At 37.6% G+C, this 23,503-nt stretch overlaps 9 protein-coding genes across 9 annotated transcripts; 4 read left to right on the top strand and 5 right to left on the bottom strand.

Annotated features, from left to right (window-relative positions):
- Positions 1–1,008: 1,008 nt before the first annotated feature.
- RHIMIDRAFT_234677 (uncharacterized protein) lies at positions 1,009–1,740 on the bottom strand (the record flags this gene model as incomplete). The annotated part of the gene is made up of 4 exons (XM_023608207.1): positions 1,009–1,183; positions 1,220–1,417; positions 1,491–1,593; positions 1,671–1,740. The coding sequence occupies 4 exons, from the start codon at positions 1,738–1,740 to the stop codon at positions 1,009–1,011; spliced, it is 546 nt and encodes a 181-aa protein (XP_023469027.1).
- A 609-nt stretch (positions 1,741–2,349) lies between these two features.
- On the bottom strand, positions 2,350–2,802 carry RHIMIDRAFT_87299 (uncharacterized protein). Its single transcript, XM_023615813.1, has one exon. It carries the CDS (start codon positions 2,675–2,677, stop codon positions 2,426–2,428), a length of 252 nt encoding a protein of 83 aa, XP_023469026.1. The 5' UTR covers positions 2,678–2,802; the 3' UTR covers positions 2,350–2,425.
- A 1,080-nt stretch (positions 2,803–3,882) lies between these two features.
- On the top strand, positions 3,883–7,177 carry RHIMIDRAFT_248502 (LAG1-DNAbind-domain-containing protein; the record flags this gene model as incomplete). Its single annotated transcript, XM_023610526.1, has 5 exons — positions 3,883–4,602; positions 4,665–4,960; positions 5,022–5,542; positions 5,602–6,780; positions 6,834–7,177. 5 exons carry the CDS (start codon positions 3,883–3,885, stop codon positions 7,175–7,177), a joined length of 3,060 nt encoding a protein of 1,019 aa, XP_023469025.1.
- A 311-nt stretch (positions 7,178–7,488) lies between these two features.
- Positions 7,489–9,874, bottom strand: RHIMIDRAFT_234675 (HD-domain/PDEase-like protein; the record flags this gene model as incomplete). The annotated part of the gene is made up of 11 exons (XM_023608206.1): positions 7,489–7,682; positions 7,739–8,063; positions 8,130–8,323; positions 8,373–8,514; positions 8,566–8,825; positions 8,872–9,017; positions 9,086–9,154; positions 9,208–9,287; positions 9,339–9,448; positions 9,516–9,725; positions 9,772–9,874. The coding sequence occupies 11 exons, from the start codon at positions 9,872–9,874 to the stop codon at positions 7,489–7,491; spliced, it is 1,833 nt and encodes a 610-aa protein (XP_023469024.1).
- Positions 9,875–10,252: 378 nt separating this feature from the next.
- RHIMIDRAFT_87193 (AGC/AKT protein kinase) lies at positions 10,253–12,379 on the bottom strand. Its single transcript, XM_023615811.1, has 7 exons — positions 12,200–12,379; positions 11,796–12,138; positions 11,525–11,738; positions 11,407–11,475; positions 11,035–11,360; positions 10,660–10,987; positions 10,253–10,606 (listed from the first exon to the last, which is right to left on the bottom strand). Exons 1-7 carry the CDS (start codon positions 12,228–12,230, stop codon positions 10,262–10,264), a joined length of 1,656 nt encoding a protein of 551 aa, XP_023469023.1. The 5' UTR covers positions 12,231–12,379; the 3' UTR covers positions 10,253–10,261.
- An 811-nt stretch (positions 12,380–13,190) lies between these two features.
- On the bottom strand, positions 13,191–13,577 carry RHIMIDRAFT_234673 (uncharacterized protein; the record flags this gene model as incomplete). The annotated part of the gene is made up of 2 exons (XM_023608205.1): positions 13,191–13,315; positions 13,367–13,577. The coding sequence occupies 2 exons, from the start codon at positions 13,575–13,577 to the stop codon at positions 13,191–13,193; spliced, it is 336 nt and encodes a 111-aa protein (XP_023469022.1).
- Positions 13,578–15,027: 1,450 nt separating this feature from the next.
- Positions 15,028–16,014, top strand: RHIMIDRAFT_87183 (uncharacterized protein). The gene has a single exon (XM_023615810.1). The coding sequence runs from the start codon at positions 15,325–15,327 to the stop codon at positions 15,862–15,864; it is 540 nt and encodes a 179-aa protein (XP_023469021.1). The 5' UTR covers positions 15,028–15,324; the 3' UTR covers positions 15,865–16,014.
- Positions 16,015–16,425: 411 nt separating this feature from the next.
- On the top strand, positions 16,426–18,385 carry RHIMIDRAFT_272115 (ALG3-domain-containing protein). Its single transcript, XM_023612299.1, has 7 exons — positions 16,426–16,592; positions 16,643–16,948; positions 17,003–17,102; positions 17,171–17,597; positions 17,644–17,852; positions 17,908–17,975; positions 18,037–18,385. The coding sequence occupies exons 2-7, from the start codon at positions 16,774–16,776 to the stop codon at positions 18,333–18,335; spliced, it is 1,278 nt and encodes a 425-aa protein (XP_023469020.1). The 5' UTR covers positions 16,426–16,592; positions 16,643–16,773; the 3' UTR covers positions 18,336–18,385.
- A 1,331-nt stretch (positions 18,386–19,716) lies between these two features.
- RHIMIDRAFT_289750 (uncharacterized protein) lies at positions 19,717–23,495 on the top strand. The gene is made up of 3 exons (XM_023613670.1): positions 19,717–20,328; positions 20,388–21,240; positions 21,296–23,495. Exons 1-3 carry the CDS (start codon positions 19,749–19,751, stop codon positions 23,139–23,141), a joined length of 3,279 nt encoding a protein of 1,092 aa, XP_023469019.1. The 5' UTR covers positions 19,717–19,748; the 3' UTR covers positions 23,142–23,495.
- Positions 23,496–23,503: the final 8 nt, after the last annotated feature.

Here is a 23,503-nt window from a genome sequence, read left to right as displayed (position 1 = left end):
GGAACATTCCAAAGCTGCTGCCTCATGACCTCAAGACATATTATTCGTGAGGACCGTAGATTGTATCTTGTCAGCGATAAGCCAAATACCGCTTCCTAGTTACGTTGGAGCAGCCTGTCAGCATTTGATCACTCGCCTTGCGACATTGTTTGCCAGTGAATGGCATACAAACTTTGTGTAACTGGGCTACTTTAACCACTTTCCACTGCTGACTTTAATCAGAGTCAGCACACAGAAAACTTCACTCCAAAAATTACTCCAAAACTACTCTCACACTGAGGTGTTTAATGACGTAATCATTAAACTAACTCGAGTATGATCTTATAGTAGAGTATGTATTCTACTTTACATTCCTCTATCGCATCTCAAAAGAATGGCTTATAATAACAGTAAGAGCAGCAAGCACCATAACAATGATAAATAATCATATTGACCATATTAAATCATGCTAACAACATTAATATTCCCTATAAAATGTACACGCGTTTTGTTTTAATACTATTCCTTTCTTATTTTCAACAAAATACTGCCAATTAATCGTCATTGCTATTCCTTTTATTTTCTCAAGGCTTACTTGATGACAACAAGGATATCTCTTGGACTTGTTGACAAGCCTGCAAAGTCCAACGCGACTAAGTAAATGCTTTCTGTGGCGTTAATAAATGATAGGAGATCTAAAGTGAGATTATGAGTGTCAACAAGTTTCATGATCCCATCTCAATATTATCTTCAATGTTACCTTGCGTGTCTCCTGCGACTTTGTTAAATGGCGCCAGTGCCATCTATCGTATTTACCCTACAAATACTTTATCTTGTCGTATAAAGTTACTATAAATATATATTCTAAGAATGAATAATAAAAAGAGACAGACAACAATACACGACTTGAATTCACATTGTTGAGCACATGGCAAGAGAGTTTGGCCAGATCGGGAGGTTGTTGGATAGAGACGGCGCGTTGCTACTGAAAGTGGAGCCCAGGTCCCCAAGCACTTGGTCATGGATAGATCAGCCAGAGTATCTTGTGATGCGCTTGTCAAACTCGGGGGAAAACACAAAGATCTTGTACAAGGAGAGAATGCGGTCATCGTTGATGTTGCTGATTTTGTTGAGAGCGATCGAGGCGCCCCAAAATTCCTTGAACTTGTCCATCAAGTCTACAACCCCTACCATCCAGGAGAAGCTATCCACAGGTCAGTTTACATCATATCCGCTAAACCGATACAAGTATGAGCGAACAGGCAAGTGGTTTGTGTCGACGAGGGCTTCTGTTTGAGCGTGGAGACCTGTGACAACAATAACGGTTTCCTGCAACAATTCAACATCAGTTGTCGAACTTTCTAGTGTTGATGATAGTAGGAGAGATGCGCTATCTTGATCAAGTGAGGCATACAAAGAGAAACTGGCAGATGAAGGGCTACGAAGAAAAAAAAAGAGAGAGGTCAGTTGCTGTTGTAAAAAACAAAAAAAAAAAAACAAAAAAGGTATACCTATGCTTTCGAAGATGGACCTTAGAGTGCCCATCAAGGACACCCAAGGCATCAGAAACAGAGAGACAGCAAGGACACCCATACACGACACGATCGGCTAATTCTTTTTAAACAGGAGTCGCTCCTAGAGGCAATCACAAGTCATAGCTTTCCACATTTTGATAAGGTCGGCGACAGTACTGCTTTCGTGTGAATACAGTTTCTTTGCATTTGTGACAAGTGTAGGCACATAAATTTTCGCGATTGTCATTGCTGATAATTCGAAAAAAGAGAAAAGAAGAGAAGAAGAAAAGGGAAATATTACATGCATCAGAAAATACATCAGAAGTTAGACTAATTCTACGTGCGCCGCCTCTACGCATTACCTATGATATTGCCCAACAAAACATTTGAATGTGTGGCGCCGCGCTAAACATGACTTTATAAAGTTACCGACTTGTTTCATTTCTTTTCAAGAACAAGAGATAAAAAAAGAAATGTTATTTCTTGTTCTATTCCACTTTTTTTTTGTCCTGAAAATCATAACGCATTCGAAGCCCGACAGAAGTCAACTGAAACCGGGTTAGACGCGTCATGCAATGGAACAGCTGTCAATAAGTTACAGTTTGTGGAAGGAAATTTTATTACATCTATGGGAAAGACAGATTATAAAAGCTCTTCCATCATTGTTTTGCCTTCTTCCTCTGTCAGTTTCAAGATGGACAAAGGAGAGGGAGATGTTATTGAATCCATATTTTCATCAATGATTCATTGTGCTCTTGTTTCAATCCTAGAATGCATCTGACTCCATTCTATAACTCAAGATAATTATTAGCAGTGCTCTTTTTTGTGAGAAATAAAGATTGAACAAGTACTTTCATATACTAATAAAAGTTGGCGCACTCTGAAATGAATGCATTTTTATCGCCAACAGTGGGCCTTGTACCCAGAGCGAACTATGTTAATATATCAAACATAGAACACAAAGGCTTGAAATACATGTTCCAGAGATATATGTCTTGAAAATAATACAGAGAAAAAAGAAATTGTAAGATGTAAGCCTTATCTGTAGCATGGACGAAGTGTACTTTCGTTCGCTTGAAAGTCGTCATGCTCCCAAAGCAAACGTCGTCAACAATTGTCTTTACCATGATCAACGCGCCATAGAGACCTTTGCCGATGACTGAAACCGGTTTTTGGTCGATCATCGCAACCAAAATATGACGAGGTTACATTACTTCAGACATGACTAAAAAGTCTCTTTAGAAAAATGAAAGAAGAAAAAGGATAATAAAGATGGAAAGACCGCATTTTTTACTGCCGAACAAAAATTACGGCCAAATAAACTCATTCCGATTGTAAACAAAAAAACTTTAAAGGTTTACTTTCTTTCTTCTTAAAACTCTTTGTTTTTCACTGAGGCGTCACTTGACTATGTTACGCACAAAGTTTACCCCATACATTTTTAAATTAAGGGGGTGCGTTTTACTTGACGCTTTACTTTTCTCGCTTTCTTTTTTTTTGTATGAACAAAGAGAGAGGAGGGGAGGATTAATTTAAGGAATAAAAAAAAGGCATCTTTTTATAGGCTACTTCTAAGTACAAGTATATATATACACACATATATACACATAATGTCGTACAGGTTACTTGAGCGTCACTCAGGCTGGCAATGCTTTGGCCAGTTCTTGATTGATTTGACCGAAATAGCCAATGAGATGTGTTACATATTAAACTAAAGTAACAAATAGTTTGTAGCCACTTTCCTTCTTTTTAGTTTCAGGTCAACCTTAATTGTACAAATGCGCGCAAATAGTACATAAATAAGAATTGGGAATCCGTCATCTGATAGGTATATCATCGACATCTTTGTATAATTATTCTATCATTCTCTCCTCTATTTCCTAATTCAATTGTAGGATGGTCGCACGTTTAAAATAGAAATATAGATATTACTCATTTAAAGTGTAATGAAGTCAAGTGTCGTTAGATACGCTCAAAACAAAAAAGAAACATTAGATGCCGGATGACCCTACACAAGATCGCCTTATTTGGCCAAAAAGTGGAGAAGCTAGGATAACAAACAGAGACATACCCGAAAGTTATTTTTCTACAGTGATACATATATGTTCTGATTCATCCAATATTCTTGTATCCCTTTCTAGAATGACACGCGCTTCCACAAAAACACTCCATAACTTGTAAACATTATACCTAGACTTCACTGTATGTGCAATGCTTATTTAGTTACATAAATTGAACTGCCGATTTGTTTGATTTACCCCGCTTTTTTGATGCATTAATACAGGTTCCCATAAAGCGCCTTTTTTTTTTTTCTTTTCTTTTTATTTTCTCTTTCTTTCTCTTTATTAGCCTTCTTTAATAAATAAAAAAAGAAAGTCATTTAGCAGTAATGCCTATAATGACTGGGATCCCTCCACAACATGATATCATGAAGTATGATATATTTCATAAACCTTCTCCTGAAACTTCTTCAAGCAGCCGTAAACGTAAACAAGAAACTCAATACCCTTCTATGGACACTCATCTACTTAATATCTCTTTTTCCCAATACCCGGGAATTTATGCCGAGTCCTTTCAGTATGAACGTCAATCTGAGGATCTGAAAGCATCTATTGTCACCAGTACCTCTTCCTCTTCTACCAGTTCATCTTTTATGCAATCTAGTCCTGCTTCTTTTGATCTCCCTCTTGAACCTTTGGTGACCAGGACTCCGCAGTTTCAAGCATTTTTGCCCAATAACCCAGAAGGGAGTCATAATGAGGGCGTGGGAGAAAATAACAATCTGACAGACATCATGGTAGACTTTGATACGCTTGCTCAACCCAATACTTTTCAGCGCATTGTTCAAAGACCTAACCTGCAACTTACTGACTTGAATGTTCTTCACCAACGTCACCAGCAACAGCTCATTCAGTCGTGGGACAACACATCGTCACCAATGCACTCTCCTTCTTCTCGTTATTCACCAGGCACGCCAGGCTTTTTCACACCAGGCTTTCTCGAATCGCTCCAAGAAGATGAAGTCTATGATCACAGAATAGGCATCGACTGGAACACAAACACTCCTCCTCATCCTTCTAATGAATCTATGGAATATAACGCCATGATAGTAAGGGGAAAAAGTGTCATTTTCATCTAAAACGCTAAACCCAAACTTTGTTTTTAAAATAGTCACCAGAAAAGAGCTTGGTCGCACAAAGTGGAGAAGGTGTCACCTTCTTTACTTCATCATCTCCAACTGATCATGCATTGCTTGGAAAAGAAAAAACAGCAAACCGTCGAGCATGCATGGGCGCACCCAACAGCCGTATGCTTCAATTATCAGCCAATGCAGCCAGAATTAAGCCCTTGGTGCAGACGTACTTGGCCAATTCAGTCAGTCAAGAAGCAGCCACACGTTTAGGCGAAAAGACAGTAATCATTCTCACCAGCAAAGTGGCTCAGAAGAGTTATGGGACTGAAAAAAGGTTTCATTTTAAATGCTTTTTTTTATTGGATTTTTTTTTTCTAAAGGCTTGTTTAATCTAGATTTCTATGTCCTCCACCCACGACTATTCTTGTTGGCACCGGCTGGTGGACAGCCAAGGATAAGGCGGATAGCATGGGCAATGAGGTTCTTCGCGTGTCTGGCCTGGATAAGGACATCATCCTTGCTCCCCCTAAACTCACTGTTTCCATTTCTGGCGAAACATCCACTCAAGCAGGGCAGATTGAATGGTACACTGTTTCTGGTGCGACGGTTGGACAAACCGGACAGATCAAATCAACGTCGTCTCAAGGCAAAGAAAACTCGAGCCGTTTCAGAAGCTCAGAATCTCGTCATCCTCCTGTGGACATGTATCATAACCACCAACAGGAACCTCTCGCAGCCGGCAAATGCGTATCGAAACATTTATACATCAATGACGCCGATGAGAAACGTAAGCGTGTTGAATGCCTCGCTCGACTTCAGCTCGCGAATGGTCTTCAATTGGGCACACTCGCCAGCAAGGCCATCAAGGTGATCAGCAAGCCCAGCAAGAAGCGACAGAGTGTGAAAAATATGGAACGTAAAGTAATTGTTTATTTGATTTTTATTTATAAATGTCATTTTAACCCCCATATAAAGTGTGTATTCATCATGGCACGACTGTCTCCTTGTTTAATCGTATTCGTTCTCAAACTGTGTCTACGAAATACCTAGGCGTCTCAACTAGCGAAGGCACACCTCTTGCCTTCCCCGGACTCTCTCTTCAAGCGAATACGTCGTCAGATGGTACTTGCTTTGTCGCTCGCACAACCAGCTGGGATCCCTTCATCGTCTGGATTGTTGACACATCACGATCGCCTGGAGAACCTGTTGAAGAAAGTGATACGCCTGAAGATTATATCGGACCCAATGTTCTCAGTCGAAGCACGCCTTATCCACCCCCACCTGCAATTGCTCTCAAGAACAAAACAAGTCAGTTGATTCCGATCCATTACAACCAGCACATTGTCCTCCAGTGCCTGACGACCGGCCTGGTCAGTCCTGTGATGGTCATCCGCAAGGTGGACCGCGCATCGACCGTCGTTGGCGGTGCGAGATGTACAGACGACCTGACGGGTGGCGGTGGTGAATTTGGAGATGAAGTCTTGGGTGACCCTGTGTCCCAGTTACACAAGATTGCTCTTCAGATCGTACAGGACCCTTCAAGCGCTCAGCAGCAATCACTGCAAGATATGATGATGCCCCGAACTTCTCAGCCTGTGACTTACTTGGCTTGTTTAAATGATATGGTCGGCATGCACAAGACAACCGAAGGCCGAAAACCAGTGACTGGCAGTGTAACCAAACCTCTGAACAGTCAAGCTTGGGATGAAAGCTTTTCGAACGACCTGTTTGATATCACTTCTCAAGAAGGCGGTAAAATAATCAGAAAGCGACGCGTGTCGACCGATGTGCAGATGGCAAGGCCTCCTGAGAAGCTCATGTCGTCCATGTCCCTCTCTGATCATTTACCCACCTCATCTGAATTACTTCGCCACCAAGAGTTTCCTCATCGACGCCGTGTGAATAGCTTAAATGATGAACTGTACTATACAAGTATCCCTCAACACATGTTTCAACAACAGCCACAAAGCTCATTGAATGAAGCTTCGCGTAAATCAAGTATTAGTAGTAATGGTAGTTCATCCACTACCACCACCACCACGACTGCCAGACGATCTTCTGTCGCCAGTACAGCGGGTAACAATCTCAATAACCTAGGCGCTTATTGGAGCGAAGACGTTTCTGATGCAGCTGTATGGACCATTGTAGGCACAGGTAAAGACATATTAAAGGTGAATTATATGAAACACTAAATATTTTTCCCATAGATTGTGCTACTTACACATTTTGGTCTCCCTCCTTGGATGACCCTTCCTCCTCACTATCGACCAACTCATTCCCTTCACTCTCGCACTTTTTCACAAGTACAAACAAATCTGATCAGGAACGGTTCCTGACGATGCATGGTGAAAACTTTTCAAGAGACCTTCAAGTATGGTTTGGTGACGTGAAGGCAGCTCAGACAGAGTACAGAAGTAGAGAGCTGATCATTTGTAAAGTACCTTCAAGACAGGAGTTACTAGAGACCAAAGAGTTGTATGGTAATATACCTATCTTGCTAGTACGAGGAGATAGCACAATTTGTAAAACTGGTAAATATTACCCATTGTAATCGCACATACCCATTCCTTCGTTCTCTTTTTATATTATGTTATGTTATGAACCATTATTATGTGCATATGTTTTTATTTGTATGCTAGTCATGTATGCTTCTCCCCTCTCTCTTTATATATATTTACATCTTATACATATATACATTTCATATATACTTTGTTTTACTTCCCCGCCCCCTCTCTTTCCCCACTCTTTCACAATTTATATATATATTTAACAAGACTGTGCATGTTTATATAAAGTTACAATAAATACAAATATCTATTTTATCTATACAGAAATCACATAATGTACACAAAGAAAGGGGGGTTATTGTATAGAGCATTGACAGTACATAGGACGTCCTGTCGCCTTTTCTTCTTGGTCATTCTCTTCATCACGAGTATTTACACGGCCATAGGTTGTCATGGCAATCAAAGGCATATTTATATGAAACTTTTCAAGAGATATCCTTTTTGCTGTTGATGTATAACTTTCATCTACACTATGAGACCGTTTAATGCCTAGAGGGAAAATATATGAGATAAGCGCAAAACAGAGAGATGGGTTAATGTTTTACCTGTTTCAGGTATCATGTGAGCTGTATCATCATCGTCATCATCATGATCCGTTTGTTCGTTCTTTTGCTTGATGGATTCCCAATGGCTAAGGTTAGAATTGAGTTGATCAACAGCAAATGCTATTTCCTTGGTGACCATGGATAGGCTTTTAAATAGGTCAAGAGCGACAAATTGAATGAAGTTGATTTGAGAATCCTCCAAGGCAATTGAATCGTCACTGGCTGGAGAAACAGCAATACCGAATTCTTTTTCCAAGTTTCCTTGGGCTGCGAATTCGTCCACAAGAAGCTTTGCCCATTGTTGACTGTGTTGAAACGCTCTGGCCTATATTTTTTTAAAAAAAAAGTAAATCACTTTATAACAGTGTGATCAACTCTCTGTCTCTCTTACAACGTTACTAATGTCGGCACATTTTATAAGTGCGCTGCATAATAAGATGCGTTCCTTTTCTGCTGTGGAACGATTCAGCTGATTTAAATCAATGCTGTGTAATCTCTTTGCTTGCTCCTTGATTTTATCGACATATTCGTTATGCAATGCCATATCTGTTGACAAAATACTTGAAATAATGATTTTTCTGAAATCTACCAACAAGTTTAGATTTGAATTACAGTTGTATTGGTATGTTTTTACCACGATAGCATGCAGGTGATACTTGGCTCACGCGTTTATCGATACCATGCTTACTCAATAATTGAAACAATGTTACAGAATGTAAGCTCTCTAGGACGGATTGATCGTTATATAGTATAGCGAGCGGATTAGACGTATTAATCTAAACAAAAACATGAATATCAAAAAAAAATAAAGTAAAAATGTAAATTACCAAAAACATGTTATTTACGCCAGGATGAGCTGCATCATGGCCAATAGCAGCAATGAGTAAAGCAAAGATATCATAAAGGGAAAGTAAATCCTGAGGCCTGACTGTATCACTTTTTGATTTGTTTGTAAAAGGGAGTAAACCAAGTTCGGATAGCATATAGAATAGACACTGTAGTACATCGACAGCATGAGCAAAGTTGTGATAGGGGTTATCGTTATGATAAACGCTGGCTAAATCAATAATAAAGTCATATAATTGATCTACAGAAATAGAGATGAGATGGTGCATTGAATATATTTAAATTACCTTTTAGATTTAGACTTGATAACTCAGGCAAAGATAATAGTTGATCAAAGACAAGATAAGCGGAATGAATCAAATCTTGTTCAGTCAAGTCAAATGGATTAAAATTCCAAGTACATAAATTTGATAAAAGTTCCAACGATCGTTTCCTAGTGAGTTGATTAGAATATATATATATATATATATATATATATAAAGTAGAAACACAGATATTTACTTTGAAATAGAAGGGTACTTGTTAATGGATTGATGGTTTGAATAAAGGTTCATCATGACTTTCGGCATACTATTAATAATAATAAAGATGAGTCATTTATAAAACATAAGCTATTCTCTTACTTGTAAAAAGTCATTTCTTTTATACGCTGATAGAGTGGACTATGGTGCATTTTCAAATCGGGTTGATTTCGGTGTATTTTCTATTTAAAAATAAGGTTATTATTGTACATAATATAAAGTGATGAAGTTACCAGGAACAATGTTTTTATGACATCCAAATGCAGTGGTTTTATTAAATAATCTACAGCACCAGCATGAATACAATCCATCATTGTGTGCGTATGATGATGCTTTGAACAAACTATATATATATATACATATATATATATAAAAGGCGAATTTTATGTATTTTATTTTATTTCGCTTACCAATAACTGGTATACTTGCCGATACATCGCGTACTACTCTTTGAATAAGATTGACGGGTGTATGATTGAGTGTAGAAGGTAAAGTCAGTTCATCATCGTCTTGTTTATAAATTATCGCGTCTAAATCAATCAAGAAGAGTGTGGGATGATTATTTTTACTAATCTCTTTTGCTCTTTCAATCGCCTCTTGTTCATCATGTTCAACATAGACTAGTCTTTTTTTTAATATCATCTTATAAATTATTACTATTATTACCTTTGCCAAATATTGATTCTAATGATTGTTGATCTTGATCATCTTGGATGATAAAGGGTCTAAAAGGGTATAATAATATTATCGAACAATCAGATGGCTCCATACAAATTCAATATCCTTATTGCCGCGTTGTGTGTATGTGTGTACAAAATAGAAAAAAATAAAAAATTGTAGAAAAAAAGAAGGGGGGTCGATGTGAGAAAGAGAGAGAGAAAAAAGAGAGAAAAAAAATAAATAAAAAAAAGGTACTCCTTATTTGTTTATGTGTGCCTATTTACCACGTGGCAGTGGCCCGGACATGCTTTGAAACCAAATAGGTCCGTGCTACTTTTTTGATATTCACACTTTTTTTCTACTTATTTTCTGGCTTACTTTTTATGTTATTTTATTCCATTCTTTTTATTTAAAGAGTATAATGAACACAAACTTTGGTCAGTGTAACTTTACAAACATGAAGCTAGAATTTCATTGAAATCGCCACGTGAGGACTTTACCAAGCAGAGCCATGAGAAGCACCTGCACTTCCTACAGCCGATGTTCCAGTGTAGCTTTCACCCATGTGTTCATTAGCAGGATTATAAGTAAATCCAGCAAATTGTTCTTGCATCGTACTTGATATTTGTGATTCATCTACAAGAGATTCTTGAGGTGCCTCTGATGTAAATTCATCATCAAAGTTTTGAGTGTCATAAGCTGATTCAACCGATGGCTTATAAGGTGGCTGAAGTTTCTTTTGATTCAATTTACGCCAGTCAATACTTGCAAAGAATGGGTGATTCTTGATCTCTTCTGATCCATTATTGCCTAATCTTTCATTAGGATCACGAGTTAAAAGCTATAATGAGCAGGGTTAGTCATTATATAATGAATATGACACACACAACTTACTCCTCTCAAAAGACTTCTTGCCTCGGTTGACATGTCATCAGGAAACCGTAATTCATCTTGAAGAATCTTTCGGTACATCTCATTCGTATTTTCATCATAAAAGGGTGGTAATCCAGTCATCATCTCATAAAGTAACACACCTAATGTCCACCAGTCTACTGTCTTGGTATATCCTTGCCCAAGTAATAGCTCAGGTGCAAGGTACTCTGGTGTACCACAAAATGTATTCGTACGCTCATTTTCACTCATGTTTAACTTGCAAAGACCAAAATCACACAGGGCAATATGTCCATTGTAATCAATCAAGATATTCTCTGGTTTAAGATCACTTTTGTTGTATTAGTAAGTCCATCATCTATCATCCAAGTCACTTACCGATAGACAACATTAAAGTCGTGAAGACATTCTAATGCACTCAGGAGTTCGGCTGTATAAAATCGAGACCTCTCTTCACTGAATTTGCCTTCTAATTGTAAATGATGAAACAATTCACCTCCATTAATAAAAGCCAAGACGAGATAGAGTTTATCTGGACTTTGGAAGGCAAACTTGAGAGGAACGATGAATGGATTTCTAATCTGAGCTAATACTGTCTTCTCTGCCATCGTATGCGTTACTTCTGATCGAGAAATGATACGCGATTTACGAAGTACTTTCATAGCATAAATTCGATTCGTATCCTTCTTACGTACAACGTACACCTAAAACATGGTTAATTCTATATCATCACACTTTTCTCTTTTTTACCTTTCCAAAGCTACCTCTTCCAATCACTCTCAACAGTTCAAATGAATCAAACGTAATAGGCGCACTTTGCTATCAAATAGATTAATATAAGCATGAAATTGTGTAATTCATATCTCACCTGCTGTGGTCTATAACAGAGTTGGATATGCATCATGCCCGTGCCACCAACAATGTTTAAGACTTGATCTTCAATCTTGGTTGAACCAAAGTTGGGTTGAATCTTGACACCTCCAAGGAAGAAATCATTTGTTGTACGAGATGTACTCTCTCCTTGAGTAGGAGGATGACGCATATAGATTGAAATGGATACCTCTGAGCTACGAGAAACATCGCTATAAAAGGGAAGTCAGCAACCATATGCTCTCCTCCTTATTAATTAGATATTTTACAAGTTGGCTCGGTGCTGATAAATAGGATTTGCTGTATCTCCTCCCAAGGCGTCAATTAATATTTCATTCTTATCAAATTCTAATACAACATAGGGTAACCACCAGTTTTGTTTACGAGTAAGAGAATCACGGTTGCGGTTCTGATGAACAGGCTGAGGTGGAACAGAAGGTAATGTAATATTTGCAGGTGGGCTAATGCCTCGAGCTTCACATACACGAATCAATAAGACACCATTCTTGGGTTCATTTGTACTAGATGATTGTGATGATGAACCGGTATTCGCAGTCTTATTGTTTATGATTGTGTTATTGGCTGTAATTGTATTGTTCGTTTCCTTATTTCCTATTGTTATTGTTATTATTATTAAAGAGTTTTTTATTTCACTTTATTTTGCTTGTTTTACTTCTAACACCAGGCAGTTTCCATGAATTCATTTTTAAAAATAAAGAAAAGAGTAAAAGAAGAAGAAGAAATGAAATAAATAAATTTTACAAATAAGGAGGAAATAAGGCTACACACATTTAATCTCAGATAGTTGTTGTTGTTGTTATAAAGAGTGGTTTGTTTGTTTTCTCCCTCTTCCCTCCTTAGAGAAAACTGTTATTTATGAAACTATGGAAACTAACTAAAAAAGATAAACGATGGCCTCACTTTTTTATAATAGGAAAAAAAAACAATCATGTCTCTTTTAGGTAATAAAGTCATATTAAATGACCGCAATGATCTTTCAGTCGCTGGTTCAGGTCAACAAAACCCAGGGAAAAGAAGTAAAGCAAGAGAATAAGCACTATCAAAGAAGAATTATCAAGGCCAACTAGGGAAGCTGTTGTTTCAGGTTATTAGACAATGGGGGAAGAGATAGTTTATCGTAGTGATTACGTATAGTCAAGGTTCATATAGAAATGATTATGTACTAGAGAATGATCAACAAAGTGCCTGGAGATGAAGGCAGTACCTGTAAGATAGAAAGCGCCCCATTAAGAGAGGATCATCAATGGTTTCAGATATCTGAATTGCATAATGAATCACGTGAGGTTTGATGAGTAGCTGAACAGAAGAAAGGGCAATTTAGAGCAGGTTTTTGATTAAAAACCTTTGAATGCGGTGTTGTCTCTCTCTCTCTCGTAAATTGTCAAATCATTTAGGTTTCTGATACTTTATAAAAGAATCTTTATTATAAAATACTTGATCAATTCTCTCACATGCATGAACAAAAGGTTGGTCTCTCTCTCGTCAAAGACGCACACACATACACACACAATCATGGATCAGCCACTTTGATGCTTGAATCAACAACAAGACTGTGCTTCTTTGTTAAATGTCTAAATAAAGTGGCTCCACTGCTATTTAATAAGTCAAAGACAATCAAATGAATGTTTATTAATGGCGGCGACTTAACGGAACCTATTAACAGAATTTATTAGGGAACCAAGATTTGAGGAGAGGGATGGTTGAGTTGGACTAATGAGACCGAAACGCGATGCTAATGGTGTTGACCTTGTTAAATAGTTGGCCCACACTAAAGAATTTTTAGTTGACAATCACTCAAAGCACATAATAAAACACTTACACCAGAACGAAAACTTCTTGCCTAACCATTTACCAGCAAATGGAAATATAACTAGCGCGAACAATGTCTGAATTTGTTGTTTACTTTCTTCCCATTCTGCTTCTGCATCATAAGAATATATGCTATCATCGTCTTCTTCTTCATAACGCACTGGTTCGTCATCAATCTCTTCGTCAAGACTTGAATATGGATTGTAATTTCTTGATGACATTATGAAAAATAAACAAAGAAATGGAAAAAAAAAAAAAAAAATTACTATTTTAAGATAAAGCGTGTACTTTTTGCATACGGTTGCAACTATTCTAGGCACATAATACGTAGCCTTCTTACACCTTTAGCATATAAATGACTGAAAAGAGGGGCAGTTATTTCGGAGTAACCTCGATCAGTTGCCTGCAGGGATATCTAAACCGTGTATAGAAATTAAAGGAGTATTAATTGCGTTGTTGTCATGTTGATATGGTTACTCGACTGCTTCCAAAAAAAAAATTAAGGTCAAGAAAACAGCTTGCTAGATCACCATGAATAAGGGCATTATGTCAATATCTACTGCATGCTGGATTGTTTACTTGAAGCATTTTCATTCTAATATAAATAAGAGTCCGCCAGTGAAAAGTTAGGGTAGCTTTAAAGCTGCTAAGGTTTTAGCCATATCGGATACTGAAAAGTATTTTAATATATTACTTCTGGATCATCTTTAAAGATAAGGTACAATCAACTTATTTAAAAGCTATTCGAATCAAATAGCAACGTACAAATACATGATTTTTAACTGACGCAAACAATGGATAATCACGAAATTAATAGGCACATAGCGTTTGCAATAAATAAATAAGTAAAAATCTTGTTTTTCACTTGATAATAGGATGTTTATAAAAATGTTGTCAGCTTGATGTTTACTTGATGTTTTTGCCAGGAGTCAATAATAGCCAGAACCACTGTATATACCGAACGTTGTCCAGAGTCAAGTTGTACTATCTTCTTTCGCTCAAATAATAAAGATATGTACAGTTGATGAAGCGTTAAAGATCAAGAAGCTTAATTTTCGATAGTAGCATGCCTAATTTTAAAGCAAAACAAAAAAGCAAGTTCACAGCGTTTACTTATACATCTGCTCCAGTACTTGATAAACGAAAGTTGACTGAGGAAGAATCATTAATACCAAGCGAACAAAGATTCATCACAACAGCAATCCACAGTACAGAAAGTACTTTGATGACTCTATACAAAACTTTCTTAACAATAGTATTATGAATTCAATACAGAAAAAAAAAAAGAAGACCAATAGATAATGAACTAAGAAAGCTTCAAGCAAAGCTTGAAGATACAACCAGTCTACTAAGAGGAATAATATCGATGGCAGTAGAGCTAGCAGGCCTGGAAAAAAATATAATGGATGGTTATATGGAAAGGAATGGAGAAAAAAGAAATCGCCTGTTATGGATAGACTTTGTGAAAAAAACTTTCAAAGTACTGCAGAAATTATGAAAGAAAAAGAACCTGACTTTTCCATAAGAAGCGTCGTCATCAAAAAAGGAATCTACTGCGACCCCTGAAGAACGCGAGTATAGAACTTGTTCTGTATCTTCATAAAAAAAAAATAAGAAGAAAAGGCTTGTCTACAGACACAGCATATATAGTAGACAACAAAATTAAAGAAACAATGATCAAAATGAGCGACTACCGCGCTAGCTTCTTTGCAATCACGCATGTAATGGCCTTGATACCACAAAACTATGTCTTTGTTACAAGCAATGGCCAAGTAGAGCTACAAGAGACTCAAGGCTATGACATTCAGAAACCACTTCCTCTCAAGTTTGTTGAACAGAATGAGATGGAACTAATTCTATCAGCCTTGCCTCTGTCAACCCAAGCAATAGAATGTCATTCACAAGAGCTTTCTTTGCTTTTTACAGAACAACAATTAAGATTAATACATTCTTATTACTTTGGAGCGAATGGCCCAACCCATACAAAACCAGGCAAAACACCTTATTGAAAGTGCCATTTTCAATGAATTAAACATCACAAAAAGTCCATATCATCAGAAAGAGCTCCACAATGAAGAAATGTCGATATCTTTGACCTCTATAACCACAAACATCAAGAATATATGGAGTGACAATACCATATTTAAAAAACTTCTAGATCATCTTTTGAATGCTTTATTAAAACTACACTTGGCTGAAAGTAAGGCTGTAGAATACAGCGAATATATCAAAAATACCAAAGAGAAATCAAAGTCGATAACAGAGGCGACATCATCAGTAAGTAATTCCTTTTCTACAATTGACTACAAACGATATGTTCTTCTCTCAGAATACAAAAAGCTCAGTACATTAGAATGTAAATTAGAGAATCTTGATGATGAAGATAAAAGGCAACGTTATGAAAGAAGAATAACACGAGGTCATGACAGGATAACGTATTTCAAAAGTTTACCAAAGAAAACAGTTTCGATAGGATTTCGTACAAATACAGAGGGAATAGAAAATTAATTACTTATTTATATAGTCTGAAACTAATGATGTAACAGAAAATGAAGCTAGCAACAATGATGAGGCTAGCAAGAAATATAAAGATGATGCAGTAGAAGCCGTCTGTCTTGTTTAAAATCAGTGGCATAACATCTTGAGAAGTTTTTATAGCAGTTCAAACAGAGCCAACAGATTACGAAGTTTTGAGATTCAGAAAAAAAGTACTTGGACAAGATAACAGCACAAGAGCGAAAGCTCTTGACCAAAGCTAACACTGGTGCTGATAAAAGCAGTTGCTTATATTCATCGGAGATCGTGACAATGGTGTCGAATCACGTATTAAAGGGTTTCGCAGATACGGAGATAGGTAGAAGGAGCAGCTGCATGGTAAGCACGTCAATGTGTACATTATAAATGAACACATGACATCCCAAATATATATTACTACCAGAAGCTTTGTTATTCAAAAGTTATGTTGACAAAGGAGAATAAACAAGTGTCACAAGAAATCAAGGGTGCCTTAATGTGCATGAATCCAAAATGTGTGGCTGTGAAGTTCGGGAAATCAACAAAGTCGAAATGCGCTGGCAATCTGTTTGTCTGGCTTGACTCAGTGTTTGATAGGCTCTCCTCTTCCACCATTTGTCCAATCTCAATCAGTCAATTCAATACAGATACCTTCAACAAACTTTCATGATTCTTCGCTCCTCCAGGAGATTACTTGACGAGCACGGTGTACTCATCCGATAGTAAGATTCATTTTTAAGCTTTATATATTCTAATTTGGTCTTTCTTGTAGGTCGTAATAATTATGTGACTTACATTTATTCCTACACATTTAGGCTTTTCGGAAAGGTTAAAATTGAAACAGAAAAAAAACATGTCTTTGTTATTTTATTATATACTCATCTTGGCAGTTGGTGTGAAGCCATGCCAAAAACAACAACCAGAAGAAATCTAACTTCAAGACGAGTGTATGGTTTGAAAGATATCAAGAATACACTTGCTCGATTTTTATGCGATCCAAAATATTTCTGGCATCTTGCAGGTTTAGTACTTGTAGGTGAATTTGTGTTGAGCACGTTGATTGTACAAAAAGTATCCTGTAAGTGTTTATATATGCATACAAGCTGTAAGCACTGATAAAAACGTTGAATAGATACAGAGATCGATTGGAAGGCATATATGCAAGAAGTCGAAGGATTTTTAAACGGTGAGCGCGACTATACAAAGCTTAGAGGAGATACTGGACCCTTGGTGTAAAAAAGCAAATAGAGAGCTTAAAGACACAATATGCATAATTTTTTTTTTTTTTTTGCTTTTCTAGGTACCCAGCTGGATTTGTCTATATCTATTCCCTCCTGTATTATCTCACAAACAGGGGCACCAACATCCGCACTGCTCAGTACATGTTTGAAGCTCTTTATTTGATCAACCAGTCAATCGTAATGGGCATCTATAGTCGATCCAAGAAAGTTCCACCCTATGCGATTCTATTATTGGCATGCTCCAAGCGATTTCATTCGATCTTCTTGCTTCGTTGTTTTAATGATCCTGTAGCCATGTCCTTTATGTATGCGTGTATTTTGGCAATGACATATCGACGATGGACACTAGGCACCGTTTTATTTAGCTGTGCACTGTCAATCAAAATGAACGTTTTATTATTCTTTCCAGCTTTTGGAATATTGTTATGGCTGACGTTGGGTGCATGGAAGACAGTGGGGCAATTGGGATTATTAGCCATGACCCAAGTAAGTTGCTGAACCTCCAAAAAAAAAAGATCTTAACACTCTGTAGGGATTGCTGGCGTATCCTTTTCTTGTGAGTTATCCCAAGTCGTACTTTTCTAAAGCATTCGAGTTTGGCCGTGCCTTTGACTACACTTGGACCGTTAACTGGCGCATGATCAGCAAAGAGACATTCTTATCGGATTGGTTTTCAAAGTTACTTCTAGCAGGACATGGAGGTGTTTTACTTGCCTTTATCATCCACATTTGGCTGAAACCGTAATGTATCTCTTTTATAAACATGTATTTGTTACTAACAGATTATATAATCAAGTAAAGGCGGTTTACTAAGCGTATTGAAAAGAGGATTCGCCGGTGGAAGCGTCATTATTTCAAATGATGGTAATATTGAACTGTGTAGGATGAATTATCATGGCTCATTTTGTGTGTATCTTGTATATAGATATTATATCGATGATGTTCACATCTAATTTGATTGGAATCCTATTTGCAAGATCACTACACTATCAATTCTACTCTTGGTATTTTCAAACCCTTCCCTACTTGCTCTGGACTAGTGAGTTATCAGTATCTCAATTTCCGATGACAAGAGTCTTGATATTAGCGACAATTGAGATGTGTTGGTTAACATTCCCTTCTACAAAACAAAGTTCCTATACATTGCTTGTTTGCCATTTTATGCTATTGGTTGGTATTTATAGATATCATTTAAGCCGAGAAGAAGTCAAGGTCAAAACCTAAACTTTTAATAAAGTCGGTCAATACTGTTTTTTTAATTATTGCCGTTAGTTTATAAACATTTGTCATAGTGAAAAAAAAAAAACAAAGAGCAAAATATGTTCGAGTACTCTGCTATAATCTTGTATTTTGTTCAGGGGAGAAGCATCGCAGTGTTGTACTTTGTATTAATCAGTTTCGGAAGATTTTAAAAGTAAAGAATGGATATAGAAAAACTAAGCATCGACCAGAGACAAACAAGAAATGTACAAGACAAGCTGGTCTAAGCAATAGAGACTTGTATCATTCAAAAAGAGAAAGAGAAAGAGAGAGAAAGAGAGAGAAAGAGAGACGATGATTGATAGACACTACAAAAAACAATAAACCAAGAGCTCAGATCAAGCTGCTGTAAGACGCAGATTATAGAAAATGTAATACTTCAAATTTTGATAGCTACTGTCCACACTCATTTTTGGAAATAACGAATAACTTTATGCAAAAAGTCTTTTTTAAAATTACATCAATAAGAGCTTTTTAAATAATAATAGCAAATGATGATTGTCGTGATGATTAGGTGAAATTCGAATAAAGTATAAAAAGAACAAGAGAAAGGGATTATAAGGGAATCATATATACTCGCTTTTATAAAAATAAATCAACATGTCTCAAGTTATCACACCTACACCAGCAAAAATTACCAAGGTTCGATTGATCTGTAATCCTCCCAAGGCTATTTTGATCCGAATGATCTGTAATCCTCCAAAGGATGTCCTAAATCTTGCGGAAAATAAAAAGTTACGAAAGAAGAAGCAGATGAAGAAGAAGAAGAAGGCTAAGAGTAAGTAAACTAAAGTGAGCATTTGAATAAACGGAGTATTAATTATGAATAATACAGTCATAGAAACAGTCTTTGCTCATAATCCTTCCCCCTCCCCTTTTGTGTAATGTGATGAAAACAAATAAAATGTAAAATTCAATTGTACAAAGAACATATACTTTACATGTAGGCTTAGTTTACCCCCCAAAGAGAGTAGTATCAGCTTGATCAAGTCAATGATCCACTTTCACGGAGAAATAAAAATAGACGTTAATATTTACCATGTCATTTCTACTTTTTTCATGGGATCAAATGAATCAAAAGAAGGAACGACTGTAGTTCTACAACCATATTTGTGAATAATTTGTCTACCGAAAGCTTTGATCGTCTTGCACAGGTCGTACCACATTTCTTTAATGATTGAGCAATAAATAAAAAAGTCAGACAATAGAAGCCAATCGTGACAATTATTAAATCGGCGCAGTAATGCATTGGATAGTTAACATAAATCACGCCAGAATTTTCAAACTGCCAATGTAGTGTGTCTGTGTGATGTTTGTATATGTCTAATTGTTTTCTTTTTCTTTTCTTTCTTTTTTCTATTGTCCTTTTCCTCTTTAATGGATAAATTCAATAGACCTCCACCTGACATAGACAATATAGACAACGAACAGCCCTACGTGTCGTTAACCCAATTCGATAGAGAGTTACAACAACAGGCACAGCTGGTTATGGAACAAGATATAGACGTCTGGCAGGATTTCGAAAATTATTTGCCCTTAGCTTATCAACAGACGAATTCAAGAAATATCAGCCAACCTACAAACAGCCAGCTATTGGATTTTATGACCAATAATGATCTACCATTCAACTCTGTATTGTCCACTCAAAATAACAGTAGCCTAAAATTATATCCACAACAGAATAACATGTGGCCACCCAATGATATATCGTTCATTTCGCCTCACAGCGATCCTATACCATCTCCATTCAGTAGTCCGTCTTCTATTCCAGAACCACTCAGCTCACCTGGTCAGCAAACTACTCCGTTTGAACCTTCATCTACAGCAACGACGGTTAATACAGCATTAAATAACTCGGCTTCGTCAACGCCTGATCAGTCTCCCAAAGCTGAGACATTTTCACTCAGTTTTATTTCTTTACCAGATCAACAACAACAACAACAGTTGAATAACCTAGGTACATCATCATCATTAGAACCATATTATGTCTCTTATTCATTTATCTTCTAATCTTAGCTTGTAAGCCTACAATAAAAATTGCTCAGTCTCCAGACCAGGCAACGACCCAAACATCTAACCCATCCTCAGCCGCCCCCCAACAAAAGAAGAGGGCACATAATGTCATCGAACGTCGTTACAGAAACAATATAAATGAACGTATCACAGAACTTAAAAATGCCGTTCCCGCCCTCCTTCATGCAAAAGTAAAGGATGGCAACAATAGCGCCAAAACCGGAGCTAAGCGGGGGCGTAAAAGTAGCCATGACGATGACGATGACGATGATGACAACGATGACGATGAAGAATACCTTGATGGTGTAGCTATTGCAACCAAGCTGAACAAAGCCACCATCCTGCGCAAGGCAACAGAGTATATATTACATCTCAGACGCAGTGGTGATGTCCTTCGTCAAGAAAATGATATTCTTCAATCACTTATAGGCCAATTACCCGGCGGTCAAGAAATCCTCAGCCGCTACCTTTTTCAAAAAATGCAAAGAGATCAAGAAATGCAACAACAAATCTCGTATGAACGTCAACTCCAGAAACAAATGAAGCAACGACGCAAGTACCCGGTAGGACGAAAACGATCTCGACTGTCAACGTCAGACGATACTACTGCATCTCAAGTCAAACATGAGCCTGTGCCGCTTGTTCCTGCTACACCGTCAGTCACCAATCGAGTCTTTATGGCAGCGTTTATGGCTATTAGCTTCTTTTCGAGTTCACCGCTTTTCACGGGTCCAACGACAAAAGAGCAATTTGAAAGCCACCATCACATCTCACGTACAGTGGATGAGTATCCTTCCAATAATGGAAACCGTGAGAGTTCTCTCCTTGGTCTGTTCTTTTCTACCCAAGATACATGGTAAGCCGGTATAAAGATGAGACTTGTTATTTCTTTTACTTATTTTCACACAAAGGTCAACATTTAGAACTACAGTATTTGTCATTTGCCTCTTCCAACTTCTTTTCCCTTTATTTAAATCTTGGATTCTGGGAAGCCTCCGAATCAAGAGCGTCAACAAACGGTCTAGAGTTAAATCATCATCAAGCGGCAACATCGCCTCTCATGTCACCTCATTAACCCCTGGCGATCAAAAATGTATGCAGATATACAACATTCTGGCCAAATCATTGGAAAATGACCCCAATAACCGTAAACGGATTGTGTTTCCCCAAAAGCAGGGTAGTACAGTTTCACTTTGCCTTTCTCTGTGCAAGGAAATCACTCGATTCATCTCACGTCACTGGCTAGGCTATGAGATACTGTACGACGACCAGGATCTTGCCCCACAAGAGCAATGGATTCAAACCTGTAAATGGATCAAACTGAACGAGGTTGAATGTCTAGGAGGCAATCCTCAAGTAACTCGAATCTCTATGCTGTTCTCGTGCTTCCACGTGCTCAACTTGATCGAAATGATGGAGGATGACGAAAATGAGTACGTAGAGCAGTCTCGTTCTCGTGTCTATGCTACAGCTGCCTTACAAATGGCTCTCATCATTCCGCATCATGGTATAAGCCAGAGTCTATCAAAGTACTTTTGGCGTATGGCCATGTACGAATCTGGGCTTGAAGATGATCCATTAATGAGTGCCTTGACCTTTGACTGCCACGAAGATGATGGTGAAGATCGTATTGAGGTCATGCTTAAATCTCGCGCTTGGAATGAAACTCTCGAAGTCATGAGTCATCAAATTCAACACTTTGAGCAAGACCGTGCCTATGGTTTGTCATTATCTATGAACGCGCCGGTCCTTGTTCCCGTCGGTATCCTTTCAACGCTTCATCTGCTTGATAACTTACAAACTCAATTTGGTCGACTCATCATCTCTGTCACTGCAGCACCCTTACTTTCTGATGAGCTCAGGGATGATGAAGAAGAGGATTCTGATTTTAATGAGACGGCGTTCGCTCAAATTTTGGACATGACAACCCCTCAAGAGGATCGCGAACGCGTGGATGATTACCACCGTTTAGCTCACTGGTTGGCAGCTGTAGGCGCCATTGTAGAAGCTCTATGGAAGAGCGATACCAAGACAGCAAATAAATTGATCAACACCATCTTAGAAAAGATACCTCTCTCTCTTGTCTCACGAGAAATGATGGGAAGCGACGTTGATATGGTTGGACACAAGGAACGTCTGAACCAACTTGATGGTCTCACCAAGAAGAGCATTATACATACATTAGTTGGTGCTGCTTTACTCAAGAAAGGAAAACCAGAGGATTTGCTCCGTGGTGTTGAGGAACTCTGGAATGCCGAAAGGATCAAAATGACCATGAAGAAATTACTTGCTCGTATTGATAACAATCATGAGCATAGAAACCAAATACTCAAGGATTCTGAAGACATTATTGATCTCGAAAGTTCTGTTCTTGGTCTTGCAGAATTTGTCACGGCCGTCACTGGCTTGGAGGCGTGGATAATCGCTTGGCGTTTGATACCTACTCTAGTTGAAGATGGTGATGCTTGGGAAGCCAAGTTAACAGAACAAGTACGTAATTCCAGCCTTCAGCTACGAAGAATGATTCGTCGTCACTCACTTGATGGTCTGAGAACAAATCATGAGATAATTGAAAGACTCACTCGACTTGGCGCGTATGCATCAAGCCAGCTAGACGATATTGATTCCGCTTGCGAAGTGTCTTCTGAGGAAGAAGAAGAGCAAGAAGAAAAAGACAAGTGTTCAAAAGTGGAGCTAAATACTTTACGTATGCGTCGTTCAGACAAAGCCTTGAATATCCTTCGTGGGCTTTCTTAACCATCTTTTTTCATTAGCTTCACTGTAACAAATATCATTTCCTCCCTTTTCTTTTTTTCATTCTTCATACGCACTTTTTATTGTATTGTATATTTTATAAATATTTAAATAAAAAATAACCTCTTTATGTACTTATGTGTATTCACTACTTGGCAATACTTTAAGAAAAAAAGAGACTTACTGCCATGGGTGAAATACTTTTTTATTTTTTAATAGCAACGTCCATCTGACTGTGTCACACTGCAAGCTCTCCTTACTTTGAGCATTCAATAGCCAATAAAAAAATAACTCACCTGCATTTAAATAAACTTTTTTTTTCTCTTCTTTTTCTCTTCTTTTTCTCTTTTTCTTTTTCTTTTTTT

This window comes from Rhizopus microsporus (assembly GCF_002708625.1).
Source record: "Rhizopus microsporus ATCC 52813 unplaced genomic scaffold scaffold_3, whole genome shotgun sequence".
Taxonomy (NCBI): domain Eukaryota; kingdom Fungi; phylum Mucoromycota; class Mucoromycetes; order Mucorales; family Rhizopodaceae; genus Rhizopus; species Rhizopus microsporus.
The sequence above is the reverse complement of the archived record's forward strand: the minus strand, read 5'-3'. Positions and strand labels throughout refer to the sequence as shown.